Source organism: Pteronotus mesoamericanus, unplaced genomic scaffold (genome assembly GCF_021234165.1).
Source record: "Pteronotus mesoamericanus isolate MK-2021 breed Mesoamerican mustached bat unplaced genomic scaffold, CSHL_Meso_final scaffold_651, whole genome shotgun sequence".
Classification (NCBI taxonomy): Eukaryota; Metazoa; Chordata; class Mammalia; order Chiroptera; family Mormoopidae; genus Pteronotus; species Pteronotus mesoamericanus.
In genome coordinates this window covers 24123176-24139757 of record NW_026555325.1, presented here as the reverse complement: position 1 = coordinate 24139757, position 16582 = coordinate 24123176, and the positions used below count along the sequence as shown (strand labels likewise).

Genomic DNA, 16582 nt, shown 5'->3' with positions numbered 1-16582 from the left:
ATATACTCAATAATATTATAATAACTACGTATGGTGCTGGCTGGGTACTTGAAATATCAAAGGCATTACTTTGTAGAGTATATGATTTTCTAACCACTATGCTGTATACCTGTAATTAATACAAAATAATATTGAATGTAAACTGTAATTGAAAAATAAAATTTAATAAATAAATAGTGTTATTTTTCAGTCCTATCATTGTCTCTTTCTTTACAAAATTATAATATTGCACTATTTTGGTCCAATTTCAACAATTTCAGCTTCTTCTAATAACAAAGAAAGATAATAAATCTTCAAAACATTTGAGGCCATACCTAAGCAGTTAAAAGCATTGGTGGTTGGTGCAGAGGTAATAACTGTCCCATAAAGAACATATTGTTTCAAATATTTGCTATATAAAAATTTATACACAAATGCAACAAAAAATTCTCAAATCAAAGAAAGGACTAATATTGGGTTAGACAAAAATTTGTTTTTTTTTTCCATAAGATGGCTCCAGTAGCACTTAGTTGCCTTTAAATTCAATTGAAACAACTTTGTTAGATTGTACTGTGACAGCTGTCATATTAATGTGCTCTAAGAAAAGAACATCAAAAATGGTGAATTTTTGTGTAGCCATTTTAATACTAAAGATATAAGAAAATATGCAACATTTTTGCCTATTTATTCTTTCAAAAAAGGTAAAAATGCAACTGAAACACAAAAAAATGATTTGTGCAGTATATGGAGAAGGTGCCGTGATTGATCAAACATGTCAAAAGTAGTTTGCCAAGTTTCATGCTGGAGATTTCTCACTGGACGATGCTCCATGGTTGGGTACAGCAATTGAAGTTGATAGCAATCAAATTGAGACATTGAAAACAATCAACATTATACCACATGGGAGATAGCCAACATCCTCAAAATATCCAAATCAATAAAGTTATTGGTGAAAATTGAAAATGTCTCATATTTTATGGAAAATAAACTTACAGACTTTTCAGCTAACCCAATATAATGTCCACACACACTATAAAATAGAGCCTTAGAGAAATTCTTAACTATCGATATACTAAAACTAGTAAGAACAATTGGTCCAATAGCATTTTTATCATAAACTGTATATTAACCTCAATAGGAAATATCTGAGTACTCCCATCATAAATGTCATAAGTTCTAAAAGCAATATTATATATTTTTTAAATTGGGATTATATTGGTTAATAAAATTATATAGGTTTAAGGTGTACAATTCTATAACACATCATCTGTACACGGTACTGTGTGTTTATAACCCCAAGTCATGTCTCTTTCCATCATTTTTTAATTCAGTCATTTTTGTTTACATTTTTATCATTTTCAAATATCAATCTAATAAAATTTAGACCCAGTGAACCTCTTTTACCTCATTGCTCTAAATCTGAAATCATATTTTCACTGTTTCCTTTGGATTATAGTAAATTTAAAAGGCCCTGAGCCCTGGCTGGGATGGCTCAGTAGATTGAGCACCGGCCTATGAACCAAAAGGTTACCAGTCTGCTTCGCAGTCAGGGCACACGCCTAGGTTGTGGGCCCAGTCCCCAGTGGGGAGTGTGTGAGAATCAGCCAGTCAATGTTACCCTCACGCATCAATGTTTCTTCTCCTCCCTTCCCTTTTCTCTAGAATGAAACAAAAATAAAATCTATTAAAAATGTTTTTAAAGGAAAATGTCCTGAAAAAACCCAAAATCATGCCCTGGCTGGTGTGGCTCAGAGGACTGAGTGCCAGTCTGTGAATCAAAGGGTCGCCGGTTCAATTCCCAGTCTAGGACACATGCCTGGATTGCAGGACAGGTCCCCAAGTAGGGGGTGCACAAGAGGCAGACACACATTGCTGTTTCTCCCCCTCTCTTTCTCCCTCCCTTCCCCTCTCTAAAAATAAATAAATAAATAAAATCTTTAAAAAAAAGAGTTAAAAAAAAACCTGAAGTCATATATATTTTGCAAAAAGCAAAATGCCTATGTAGCAAAATTGCCTTTGGCTCACTATCTACTTAATAAGGAATTCTTGACAAATAGAACCCCCAAAAGCTATTCGTGGCAGTGTAACACTAAGAACTCAAGTATCAGATGGGTGGCTCATTAGATGACTTTTAAAATCCTGTTCAACTCTGAGTGTCCTGGATTTAGGTTATGAATCAATTTAAGGTACTCTATCTGCTGAGTAAGTTCCTCCTATTTCTTAAAACAATAGCAATATTTGTAACAAGAAAAGCTCACAGCCAACAGGGAGAATGGTACTTACGAGTATTGTGTCAGCAGTTCCAAATCATTATGCATGTTGATTGGATATGCTTCACTGAGTTCAAACAACTTCTCTAGGGCTTCATAAATGAAAATGATGCAAATAAGAGAAGCAAAAGCTTCTTCAGTAAACCGAGTGATATAGCAGACAAGGGAGCTTGCATCTGTGGCCACAAGTATGATACATAGTGTTGCAGTCCAAAGTCCAATACTAGCTCTTAAAGATAGGTATGACAGCCCATATTCTCTAGGAGGAGAAAAAGAACAGTAGAGAGAAGGTCATTTAACAGCTTGCCACCATTTTAAACAGATGGAAATAAGTCTAATTCATGAAGTGAAAGTAAATAAGCTTCACATCCTGTGAATATCTAAACTCAAGACTTTGTCTAAAGGGAACATTTAAGGGGATAAAACTAACAGGGGTTCTCAGTGTTGAGAACTGAATATAATTTTTTACAAACATTACAAAACATTATACACAAATCTTTTCTTTTTTTCTTCATTTTCATGGAGAGACAAAAACGGCAAACTGAATCAAATCATCCACTTCACCTCTTCCAGCAGACCTCCAAAAGTGATGTTGGGAAAAGTATAAATACAGTAGAGAAATAGAAAGAGGCTAGGAGCCAAAAGTATATAACACTTACTTGCAAAATTTAAACAAAATCTTTTCAAACACCAAAACTGGTCCTGTACTGCCTAATATGGTAAGAGGCTGTCCACCAAAGAGAGAATAGGCTATCCCGGTCATGGATGCTCCAAAGAGAGATTCGATTGCACTCTGTGTAGAGATACAAATTATGTCATTTTCTAAGTTCTACAGGCAGCCATTACAGCTTGGTAGAAATGTTTAAAATGCATGGGGATATTCTTTTTCCTTTGCTATGAAAAGTCTAGCAACCTTGGGAAAGATGCGACATAGTGAAATAAAAAGAGAGGCAGGCAGACAGTCAGCAGAAAATGAATGGTAATGAATAGTGATGTAGCTTCTCCACCTTCCTTATCTTGCTTTTCTTTTGCCTACTAAAAGTTTACATATTTTATGATAAGTGAATGCACAGAAGCATGGCCTGTATAAATGGGTTATAGACCTCTTGTGAGGTAAGAACCACACCTAAACCTAGCCTAGGATTCAGGGCCTGAGATGAGATCAGAAGCCTGTGTGGGACTCAGATTTTACTGGTATGAGATAGGGCACTCCCAGATTACCAGGCCTACGAGCCATCCGGGAAATTCACATAAAGTTATCTGCCAGACCATACATCAGATCTGTCCTCAGAAAGGAACCCCAAATGAAATGTTCACCTATCTAACCATGAATCTCAAAAACTGATTAATTTCAAACTTCAGAGAAAGCATAATACATACTATACGACCTTCAGTGGCTTCTCCCAGCAGTCCTCCAAACGTGATGACAGGAGACATACACGCGCAGTAGAGAAATAGAAAAGATGCTAAGCACTGCAGGCTGAAAGCATCTCTGAAGTCACTCCAGAAGTATGGAGCTTTCCTTTTGATATCTAAAATAAGTCCCCCAAAAATCCTAAGACAAGGGGGAAACACAACAGTGAAATCCAAATATAAAAAAACATACAGATCAAAATGCTCATTAGCTTTGTTGCCAGGTCACAGTATAGGTTTTCCATCAGCTGAGATGAGACCCAGTATTAACCTGCTACAATGTATTATCATGATCTACAGGAATGGCTTTGCACCATTGTTTCCTCAGGTCCTAACCAAATATTGTGTCAACAACCCAAAAAATCCCAGGTTCTCTCAAACAAGGTTCAGAGCTGTTCATCAAATTTCAAATAGTGAGATTTAGAATTACTCTAATTTCTATGCCACTTCTACATCAGTCTACTCCTAAACTCAGGCCTTCTATTGCAATTGTCAGCAGTATTTTCTAATCATTTACATTTCATTTAGCACAGCAGAAAGTGACGGAGGGAGGATAATCTGGGCTTTGTGTGCTCCAATAGTGAACATAAGCCTACAGAAAAAACAAACAAATAGTGTTTAACCAAGGTTCCGGTTACCTACTCTCTCTACCCAAAAATAAAAATAAAAAATAAACAAACAAACAAAAACCCTTACCAGACACTGTTTCAGGCAGGCATCTAAATGGCCTTTGAATGAGACAGACAGGTTCCACAGCTGTTTTCAATGTTAGGTAAAGGCAACTAGGAGGAGAACTTACAACCATCAATTTGAACCCATTATTACCTAATATATCCCAGGGTCTGTCATTCACAAGACAATAATGACTTGACTTGGTAAAATTTATTTTTTTCAAATAGGTCCAAAACCACACTGAAACACTTGAAACAGGATTGGGTCAGGGGTGGAGGGCAGGGAATAGTATTAAACTGTGAAATGCTGCCTAAAATTTGAGGACTAAAGTGTTTTTGGTCTATTAGGAATGAGACTGTTAATGAACAGGTATTCTCACTCTTTAAACATTTAATAACATCATGCGGATGTAACACTTGACTATGAAAAGCTCTCTTTGCTTCCAATATACTGCTAGTAGGTTGAATATACTTAAATTATGGGAAAATATTAAACTTTTGTTATTTATTTTCTAAATAGGAATATTCATTTGCAACCTAACAGTCACGTCAAAAATGAGTGTTCTCTTGAGAAACACATTTACTTTGCCTTAAAAATGTACATCTTCAGTATAACTAAAATATTTGAATATTATTTTTAATTTCCCTCAACTGACTGACATGCATACAATAGTACCATATTAGTAACTTCCTCACTACTATGTGACTGATAGAATTACTCAGTTTTCCTAGTGACTTCTTCCATCAAAGGGATATGGAATAGGAAACGTTGAGAGGATAAACTTTTAATTGAAAAGGACATTTGAAACTCAGAAACTCTTGCAGAGAAACTGTGAAATTCACACACACACACACAAAATCATCTTTAGGTTCCTCTACCTGTGTTTTGTAAAATATACGCATTTTTTTACATTTTGGGGATCATTTCTGAATGCTCTGTTAACTTGTCAAAGCCACCGTTCAAAGTAGATTTAATCTACTAGTCTATTTATTCATTCATTTATGATTTATATCCCACATAATCCCCAAAAGAATCTGAGGTGGTTATAAACTATTCATTAGTAGTTAATATTTATAGGCTTGATAGCACTTTCTATTAGAACCTCGTACTTATTAGAGCATACATTAGTCTAAATAGCCCTTATATTACTGTGTAACAAATGTGCTTTTAGCAGCAAAAATCTAAATCCAGAAGTGGGAGGTCATTACAGAGAACAGTGCAAGAGCAGCCCAGATCAGATGTACACCAGCAACTCCAGGAGAGCAGATGAGTAATGGGTACTTCAAGCCATGTCAGCAACAGAATCTGTGGAAGAACTCTGGAGAAGCGAAGATACCGGATATTGGTGACCTGGGAGGATTTAGGAAGCAGTAAGGAAAAGTGAACTTCGAAAAAAATCTAAGCTATGTGGCGCGTTACACCTGAGAGAGAGAAAAATATTACCACCAAAAATAAAAAGACAGCATTTGAAAATATGAAAGCAAACAGAAGGAGTAACAATGCTTCTAGTAAAGGGAAAAGGAAAAAACTGTTTGAACCATCTCAAAGTAGGTATGGAGACTGAGGAAGACGTCAAAGAACATTTCCTCAGAGACAAACATAGATAAAAGGAAAGAACAGAGGAGAATTAAAATGCATGGAGTTGTCAGAAACTGGGAAGTCAGCTTAGAAAACACAGTGAAGACAGTACTGGAAATGGCCTTGAGGGGAAGGGAGCACCAATCCTGCAAAGCCTTTGCAATTGCCTTCAATTATAATGGAGGCTGTGTGCACATATTCTCTGAAGAGAGACCCACCCAAGGGTTTCTGATTTTTCTGCTCACACATTGCTTGGAGAGAGACAAGCTGTCAAAAAACCAGAAAGAACCATTTTAAGAAATAAATTGAAGCTTTCATCTCATCAAAAATGTGTGATTAGAAAAATAAATCATATAACTCTTTCAAATTATAATCATAAAAATAAAAAAAATTCTATTATATACATCCTACTTGCATATAATGAGACAGAGCTACAAGACAGAGTTCCTGGTATTTATTTTTGTTTTCGTCTTTAACTTGAAGCATTCAATGAGCTCTTTTGGAAGAGACAACAGACAGTTTTCTTATTATTCTAAGAATCTGTGAATGCATTTTATGCACAGCAAAGTAAAAGACTGGGTAAGATAATATGGAATGGTTTTACACTCTGTTCTGACTTACTAATAATGACAATCATTAGTAACTAAAGAGAAATAAAATTAATTGGCATTTTTACTCCCAAAGAATAGGTATGCAAAATATTTTAAAAATTAGATCTCAAAACAGCAATTCCCGGCACACAAGAACGGTATTTCATGTGGTCTTCAAAGCTGCATGCAAGTGCTTTTCACTAACCTTCCTGTTCGCTGGAGTTCAGGTCCACTGTGTCCTCCGTGGGGCTCTGCTTCCCCGTGAGCTGCTGTTCCATTTGGTACAGCAGGAATCTTCCTCTTCTCCTGTTGGAAGTGTTTGGTTTTTGTTTTGTAATACCAGGTGCTAGTTTTAAATAACAAAACCAAAATTTTTCCCTTGAGGCAATATGCAGAGTAGCTAAGAACCCAACCTTTGTTACATATTTGCTGCATGACCTCCAGCAAGTTACCTAGTTTCCCAAAGCTTCATACTCATTAATTTGATTGTAAGAATTATATAGGGTTTTGGACATTTATTTATTCTTTCATTTAATACTTACTGAGTGCCTGGTGTGTGCCATTTATTGTTATGAATGCTAGACATGTTCAAAGGTGAGCAAGAAAAGCATTCTATTAGTGAAGACAAGCAATTAACCTATAATGTCAGGTAGAGATAGAGCTATGAAAAAAATGAAGTTAGAAAAGGGTACAGAGACCAGGGCTAGGGTAGCTTGGGGTGAAGAGGTGTTAGATATCATCAACTGTTCGATGAACATTAACTATTATCATTAGCTATTTTTTAACTGCATTTATTCTTAGAATCAAGTTGATATCTTCCTATCCAAGGAATGATTTACAACATCGTCCTTTCGGATTCACAGAGATCCAAAAGACTGTCACAAAAAGGAGCTCCTAATTGTATCAATGACAAATTAACTGAGGTTTATACAAATGCTGTTTTCTTACAAGTCTGCTCCACCTAAGTTTGCCAATAAGAGAGATTTTTGAAAATCATAAAAATTCTATCTATTGGTAATCTTAGAGTACACCAACATATTCAAAAGTGCCTAAAAATAATAAAAAAAATTTAAATGGTGCGATTATAATTGTTACTCAGCTCTCATGTCAAAATAGTATAAACATGTAATCATGTTTTTCATGTTTATCGTAAACAGGAAGATGGAGTTCAGATCCACAATGTGCTCTGTGGGGCTCTGCTTCCCCGTGAGCTACTGTTCCATCTCAGAAGTCATCTGACTTCTGAGGTAAAGGGAGGCCAGATTGTGTAGGTTTAATAGACCATTGTAAGAACATGAAGAATAAAAGTGAATTATCAAAGGATCTGATGTACAATGGGACATTTAGATAAAATAGTGCAGGTTTAAGACATGAGAAAAATAGGTTTTGAAATGCACAAAATATAAGAAAGTTTATTGCTTAATATTTTTTACAACTTTCCGGGAATATGAATAGATACAATAACAATGAACTGAAGTGAAAAGATTAAAAAAAAAAAGGATTTCTGTCAACTAATAAAAAAATTCCCTTTATAGGAAAATAATTAGCATACAGTAAGTAGTAAAGGGGTTTAAAAGTGACCTTCAACATCCTCACTAACCAATAATCTAGGAAAACATTTCTTAGCTTCCACAAGTCTTAGAAAGCAAGTGATATTATTGTATCTTCTGGGGAATTATCTATTGCTGGATAAGTTAACTCATTGTTTCACAATGGGAAAGGCTATACACTGATATGGCAAATGATTAACCAAGACGATATTTCAAAGTCTCAAGAACCCATTTCCTCAAGAAGTGTTCATTTTGTGGTAAGGGGGGGGAAATGTTTGAAAAGAGAAATTTGTATGAACAATATCAGTGAATATTCTGAAAAATAATATAGAAAATATATGTGTCCAGAAACACACATATTTTGATATTTTAAAACAAATCAATTGGTGAGTAGATATTTGGCCACTCAGATTATACAGTTTATTAATTCAATCAGCAAATACTTACTAAGAGTCAGTTTGTGTCAGGTACTAGTCCCCACCACTATGCAACCAGTGGACAAAGAGACCTGGGGAGCTTACATTGATTGAAATGGGGAAGGCAAACAATAAACAAATAAGTAAATTTATTCTAAAGTATGTTAGAAAGATTAAAGCTATGGAAAAATAAATATTTAGAGCAGAGTGGGGGGGTAGCGTTGAAGTATGGGGTGAGTAGGCGGGGGGACAGAGTGGCAAGTATGAATACAGTGGCCTGGCAGGATCAGTGAGAACGTGTCATTTGAGAAAAACTTTACGGAGTCGGGGAATTATCCATGAGAATAACTGAGGGATATTTAGGCAGAAAGAACAGCCAGTGAGACACTCTTAAGGCAGGAGTGTGGCTGTAGGGTTTAAAGAACAGGAAGTATGGAGGCCATAATGGTTGGAGAAGAGTGAGCGAGGAAGAAAGTGTTAGGAGATGACTTCTTAGAGGTAAAGGGAAGCCAGATTGTGTAGGCTTAAGAGACCATTTTAAGTATCTGTTTTTATTCTCAGTGAATGGGGAACTTGTGTGGGGTTTTGAGGAAAGGAGCAACATGAGCTAACTTGGAGTCAGGGTGGCTAGTGTGTTGAGAACAGATTCTAGGGGCCAAGGATAGAAACAAGACCAGTTAGGAGGCTGTTGCAGTAATCCAGGAGCATTATGACGATATCTTGAAATAAGATGGTAGCAGTAGCAATATTGAGAAATTGTATAATTCTAGATAAACATGGAGGGCAATGCCTAGAATATTTTCTGGCAGAATAGAGGTATAAGAAAAAATAATAAACGTAAGAGTATAGCAAGGAGTTATCAACTCTGTCAAATGCTGCTGATTGATAGCCTAAATAAAATGCAGATTGAGAATTAACCATAGAATTTTGCACTGTAGAGATCTTTGGTGACTTTCACATAAGTAATTTTAGTGAAGTGATTGATGTAGTCAAAAGACTTGAGTAGGTTTAAGAGAGAACTGGAGGAGAGGAAGTAGAGGCAGGTAGTACGGAGAAATTTCCTGTGGTATTTGGTTGCAGTGGTAGCAATACTGACAATTCTTTTTTAAGACAAGAAAATTAACAATGTTAGATGCTAATAAAAAGGATATAATACAGAACAAAAGATTAATGATATAGGGAATAAAAAGGAGAATTGGTGTATGATAATGTCTTTGAGTGGGTGTGAAGAGATGGAATCTAGTGCAGAGGCAGAAGGCTGACTTTGGATAATTCATCAATAGTATTATATGGGAGGCAGAGCATGTGGCTGCAGATGCTGGCAGCTGGGTAGGGGTGGTGGTGGGAGTCTGGAGACTCTCTTTTAATCACTTCATATTTCTCAGGGAAATAGAAAGCAAGTCAACACCTGAGAGTAAAGGTCAGAAAAGATAGGATGAGGGTTTGAGGAGAGAAAACAGGTGTGAAATGTCATCCAGAGAGAATGATTGGACTAAGGTAATCTGATGAACTTGCAACATTAAGAGCTCACTTGAGGTAGGTGGTCAAGAATTATGTGAGATCAGTCAGTGTAATTATATGTTTTTCTTTAGCCACATTCAGCTGTAACAATGCAGGTATAGACTAAAGAGTTGAATTCACACATGGTTGTAGTTTTGACAAGCAAGTAAATGGCATGAGAGACGCAAAAAAGTTCAGGGTATACAGAAGAGAGTGATTATAATGACTGATACAAGTTTTAATGATATTTTGGGGGTTACCACTTGAGGTGACTGGTTATTTTTCTCCTAACTGAAAGGAAAAGTATTTAAAAGTCCATTGTTCATACATTTCAAAAGAATAAAAACCATAGAAAGCAGCCCATGGGGGAAAGTATTATTTGAACGAGTATGAAGAGTGCTTAATATACTTGAATTCATTTTGCTCCATCTAATAAAAGAAAACATAGTTTCATAGTATGTTACAACATCCATTAAAAATTCTAATGTTGTACAGAAGCATACAGCCTATCTCTAATTCAAACTCAGTATAAACTGGGCTAATATAATATGATAGCCACTAAAAACATGTCGCTATTTAAATTTAAGTTAAAGTTTAAAATTCAGTTCCTCAGTTGCAGCAGGCACAATTCTAGTGCTTAATAGTGGCTTGGCTTATTGTAAATCATAAACATAGAAAAGTTCTGTTCTTGCTGAAAGTTATTTTGGATATGCTCAAATAGAATGTCAGTACGGAGAGGTTAGGGCATCTGTTCAAGGTCATACAAATAGATAATAATAGAATGCAGATGTCATGATTTTTAACTCAATGTTCTTTCTACTGCTACCTCCCAATATCCAAAATCCAATTAATTCTGACATAGAGTCACAAAAATAATTCTAAAAATGCAGAGGCCCCTTGCTTCAACTTGCCTCAGGATTATCGTTCCTCAAAGGCAAGGTGTTTTCAAAAATGCTTGACTTCAGTTTTGATGTTTGAAAAACTAATTGATATTAAAAAGTGAGTTTTAACGTCTCAGTCTTGATGTATTAATATTTTCATTAATTTTCCAAATGAAATCAATGAGAGAGTTTCTTAGTCCTTCAGGAAGCGTTCTCTTGCGTTTTCTACTATTGTAAGTACAAAGATGTATGTATACAAGTAATTAGACAACATATAATCCTTATTAAGCAACTTTTACTTTAGTAGTGAATCAACTGAAACTATGTGGCTGCAGTTACAGAATCATAAAATTGTAATTGCTGAGAAAATTATCTTTAATGTTACAAAATGACTTCAGAATGAAAATAGACACAAGACAGAAGTCATCTTATTTTCCTTAAACTGATAGTGGGATTAAGTCGACTTTTTTAAACACTCACATCTGAGTGGTATACCTGCTCATTTGCCCACGTCAGGCTAACCAGAAAAACTTCTCTTTCCAGGGGTGGGTCAATTAGGCCATCTGTTACTGCAACTAGTGTACTAAAGTCAGACCAGGGACAAGAGCCAAAAACAAGACTGACTAGATGACAACTGGGACAGTTGTAGGAGGAACATTCAGTAGAAAGAGAGATGGCGCTATGAGTGGGCTTAACAAACATTTGGTCACGACTCTTAACAAAGTCATGCCTGCAATAAAATAAACCTAACGAATAGCAAGAGTTTTTGTTTCTATATTTCTGGATTCTATATATAATGAGTACATGCACATTATATTTTTATAGGCAGAATTTTTATAATTTTTATGCCATACATTGACACAAAAGTAATATACATACAAATTTTAATAAAAACATTTCCCAATCATTAAGATGATTAGCAGTAACAGGGAGTTTTCTGTATAATATGACTAAGCCATGCCTTTGAATTTTCCTAATACATGCTAACTTCAAAGTGATGCATCAGAATATACAGAGACAGTAATGGGCTTTTTCTTAATCATACTTTACATCTTTATTAAAAATTAATTTTCCTCCAGTATAATATGTTTTAAGGTAGGTCTAAAGTTATTCCAGGCATATAAGATTGTTTGATCATCAATACACCAAATTTCTCAGTGAGGTATGTTGGGTAAAATCAGGGAAGGTTTTGTAACTCCATGCCCCTGCCTTCTTAAAGGTTAGTTTCTGGTACCAATTCCAAAGTGGAGGGAAGGGGGATTCCTCACACCAAAAGGCAATGCTCCAAACACCAGCAGGGTGCCCCACAATTCAACGCAATTTGGACACTATCTCCCCAGAGATAGCATCAGATATTGATGGGGGAACTCTAAAGTGGGAAAATTCCAAGATAATAGTTTGATAAGCCTCAGTAGTAAATGCTTGTGAAAAAGCTGTTCCAGGGACTGCAGGTACGGCCCACCCTAACCCCAGGAGACCTCAGCGATTGACGTTTGTGCTCCACGAGAGACCATAAGCAATCAAGGTGGTGTCTGAGCTATTGTGTTCCAGGGAGAGACAGACAACCGCCCAGGCTGAAAATGCTGCAGTTTTTTGTTTTTGTTTTTGTTTTTTCACCTAATTTTCCCTGTATTCCAAACCCCTCACCATACTTTATCCTCTGTTATAAAAAGTCTGGCTTGAAAGGAAATATAGGACGCTGCCTTAGGATACAAACCCGCTGTCTTCTCAGATGGCTGACCATCTGAATAAAGCACCCATGAAGATTCAATCCCTATCTCTGCTTATTGGCAGGCAGCACAAACGCCAACTTTGCCGGTTTCAACACCACAGGTTGAAGGCTCGGTCCTGCAAGGCTGCTCCCTTTTCCCCACCCCCACTTCAAAGGGAGTTGCAATCTTAGGTTGTTAACTGAGCTTCTGCCTGACTTGGGAATCAGAGGTTCCCAAGAACCCCTGCTTGGGCTTCAACCAATTTGCTAGAGTGACTCACAGAACTTAGAGAAACATTTTACTTACTAGGCCACCACTTTATTGTAAAAGGATATAAGTCAGGAACAGCAGATGTTAGAGTTGCGTAGGGCAAGGTGTAGGAAAAGGGCAAGGTGCTTCAATGTCCTCTCGTTCCCTCTCCAGATACAGGATTCTCTTCAATCTCCATGTGTTCCTCAATCTTGAAGCTCTCTGAACCCCGTCCCTTTGGGGTTTTATAGAGGCCCCATTCATAGGCATGACTGATTAAACCACTGGTCATTGAACTATATCAGGAGCCCTTGTCCCCTCTCTGGAGGTGGGCTAATCACCTGGTTGGCTGCACTGATAATCAGCCCCATCTTAAGTGAGTTCCAATAGCCACTTCTTTAACATAACAAAAGACACTTTTGATGCTCTCATTACAGGAAATTCCAAAGCTTTTAGCCAGAAACAGGAGGAACACGAAATTTGTATGTCTTATTATAAAGCACAATATCACAGAGATTATAATTTAAATCATTTAAATCCTTTTGACAGGTTATACTATTTTGGGAGATGTATTTAAAAGACAAAAATGATGTGATTTTTGAGAGTATTTTCAAATATACATACCTGGGAAGGAACATTTTTTGGAGGCTCTATACGAATGCTTGGATCCCATTCTCCAGGAGGGAGAACAGTAACCTGATCTAGAAATTCATCAATTCCTGACACCAAGTCATTACGATCTTTAGCTTTGTAAGCAACATCATGAAATACCTATAGAAGGAAAAGAAATACCACTTATGGATTTTTTTAAAGATTATAAAATCTTAATGTGTTCAGCTTTTTCATTACCTGGTCATCTCACATGTGACTATACAATTTGAAGAAACAGAAGTTTTTAATGTAATAAAAATATTATAATTTAGTTTAATATATGAATGCCCAAATACATATATATTTTTTTCTCAGTGCGCTAGCTGAAATTTATGGGGGCAAGAGTAAGGAAAAGGGAAAGCAGGATGGAAGTGAAGAAACCAAAATTCTGCCACCCTAAAGCTGCTTTTGGGGAACATTGATTTTAAGCTATATACTGAGAAACAAAAGACTCAGAAAGAACCTCTGATCCTTCTCCCGCTTCCAGCCCAAGAGATTCAGAGAGAGAAACTTGCTTCAGAAAAAAGATCTTAGGATGCAGCCTTAGCCTGATTTGCATTAGGTATGATAAACAAGAGGGCTGTAGGCAGGGGCCTGTTTGCTAGATGCCCTCTATGTGCCCTTGTTTCTCAGTCACCTAGCAAGGATTTCCCTGCCTGATGTTTCATGCTTCTCCAACTACCTATAAATGGCCCATTTTTCACTTCTGAAATCTAATACCCTGTTCCCACACCCCCTTTCTCCTTTGTCCAAGAAGTCTTAGATGCCCAATTTTGCCTCACTGTCTTTGGAATTTTCTGCCTATATGAACTCCCCAGATGCATGTATTAAACTTTGATTTTCTCCTGTTAATACATCTCTGTTAAATTGGTTATTAGCCCAGCCTAGAAGAACTTAGAAGGTGGTAGGAAAATATTAGTATTTTTTTTAGCTCGCACAGAAAGAAGCTCATTAAACGGAAGTTAACGATTCAATCTTGGCAAAGGTTATTTATGGGTAGTAAATCAAACTTTCTGAAAGATGCCCCTGCTTAAAAATAGATACAAAAATTTATAGATTGGAAATTGTAGCAATATTTACACCCTGGCATATATAAACTCATTTAAAATGTTAATTTTTTTCAAATATTAAGTAACAATAAGGTTATAAAATAGGGTTTTCTGATCTATATCCTACCTGTGTAGTTCGGCAAGTATATTTCCATTTAAAATGTGAGCTACCTTTATACACACACGCATGCACGCACACCCTGTGGTAGTCAATTAAGCTATTGACAAATGCCGCAGGTCTTCTAGATACGGAGTAGGACTGCAATTCCTGCCTTCTTCCGTGTCAGGATTAGGTATGCTCTATTTAGGTGTACATATGTCGCTTTCAAATAGAAGTTATGAGCACCAGTTGGGATTTATCACATAGCCTTTTGTCTGCCATAGTGACAGAGAAAGCAGGTCGAGCTGAAGCTTCTATGAGCCTGAATGACTATAATTAGCAGAGCGTCTCTGCCAGTTTGTGATGGACACACAGCATGAGAGAAATAAATGCTCTTTGTCATAAACTGCAGAGATTTTAGCTGGTTTTCCTGAAGCATCCTTAATCTCTCCTGAATAACATGCTTAATATTTAAAAAGTGGGTAAAATAAAAATAGGAAAAATCAGTTTACACTAAACATAAATATTTCTGACATTTTCTGTATTTCAGATAATATGAAATTTAACAAATATTTGAGGTTTGGGACTAATGTGTTATTCTTAATGCTAACCTATATTACAGTAGCCAAATGTCCCAAAATTTACAGGAAAATTTTACTTTGAAATATTCCTTTCTATTTTTAGATCATTTGTTTTAGTTTCTGGTTTGACATTCTAAACTGCTGAAGAAGTGATAATGATATTCAGAGGCTTCTTCTTTACCTTCCAACTAAGAACATTTCACACACACACACACAAAAATCATTGGTGTGATAAATACACTCCCTTTTCTTAGGATAATATAAAGACATCGAAGGTATATTTATGGCTCAGTTGTCTTTTGGGAAAGAGAATTTTTAAATATAAAAAACACAGATTTTCTGTCATAAACCACTGAGTTTTGGCTCAGAATAGCTATCCTCTTCTAAAGATCTTCATACGGCCAAGGGCCATGAGGCTTCATCCGAAGTTTTAATTGCAAATGTTCTTAATTCCAATGAGATTTCAGCTGCTCTACTCATTATCTGCTAATAGTTATTCTCTTGAAATCTTTCCTGATTTAATCTCATTTAATTTAAAATTGCTTCAAGAGATCACATGATCCTATACCTGCTTTAGAGAGATGAATATCCAAATTCAACCAGAATAACTGATTCCTTATTATTTCAAAGCTCCTCAAATATATATATATATATATATGTGTGTGTGTGTGTGTGTGTGTATGTATGTATGTATATACACACCACAATTTGATTTTAAAATAAGATTTTTGATTATTATTGCTTTCCTATCATTTTCCCCAATAGCTTAATTACTTTAAATTGCTCTCTTCCCTTCTGTTTGTCTAGCAACCCTAACACCCTGATTTCAATATACATCTGACTTCTTGAGAAGCCTTCTCTGATCCCCTTTCAAAGATTAGACATCTCATTAATACTCCCCTGACACTTTGTCCTTTTTCTTGACAGCTTTCTCTGTAATTATAATTATTTATTACAATTGTTAATTATTTAATTAGTCATTTAATGCCTTTTTTCCTGCTGAAACATGAGCTCTGAACATTTATTCAATAGATATTTATCAAAGTATTTATGTGCTAGGGATAGAGCAGTGAACAAAGCCAACAGAAATCCATTCCCTCATGGAGCTTACATTTTAGTGGGAGGAGAGAGTTAAAAAATAAGCAATATAAGTATATAGTTTGTTAGATGGTGGAAAGTGTATGTAGAAAAATAAAGCAGGAAAGAAGAATAAGGGTATGGCTAGGGGATGCTGCAATTTTAAAGGAGCTGAAGGAAATCTTCAATGAGTAGGCATTTCAACAAAAACCTTAAGGAGTTAAAGATGCAAGCCATGCACCTATCAGAAGCAAGAGCTTTCCAGGCAGAGGGAATAGCCAGTGCAAAAATTCTCAGGTAAGAGAACACATGTC

The 16582-nt window shown here is 36.1% G+C and overlaps 1 protein-coding gene across 4 annotated transcripts in view; it reads right to left on the bottom strand.

Annotated features, from left to right (window-relative positions):
- SLC4A10 (solute carrier family 4 member 10) overlaps nucleotides 1-16582 on the bottom strand; it is a 277734-nt gene that overhangs the window by 60725 nt on the left and 200427 nt on the right. For all 4 annotated transcript variants that reach the window (XM_054562648.1, XM_054562649.1, XM_054562647.1 and 1 more), the window contains 5 exons: nucleotides 13435-13581; nucleotides 6708-6808; nucleotides 3630-3804; nucleotides 2909-3042; nucleotides 2263-2508 (listed from right to left, as the gene is read on the bottom strand). In XM_054562648.1, the coding sequence (XP_054418623.1) occupies nucleotides 2263-2508; nucleotides 2909-3042; nucleotides 3630-3804; nucleotides 6708-6808; nucleotides 13435-13581 (803 nt within the window). The remainder of the gene's footprint in view (nucleotides 1-2262; nucleotides 2509-2908; nucleotides 3043-3629; nucleotides 3805-6707; nucleotides 6809-13434; nucleotides 13582-16582) is intronic.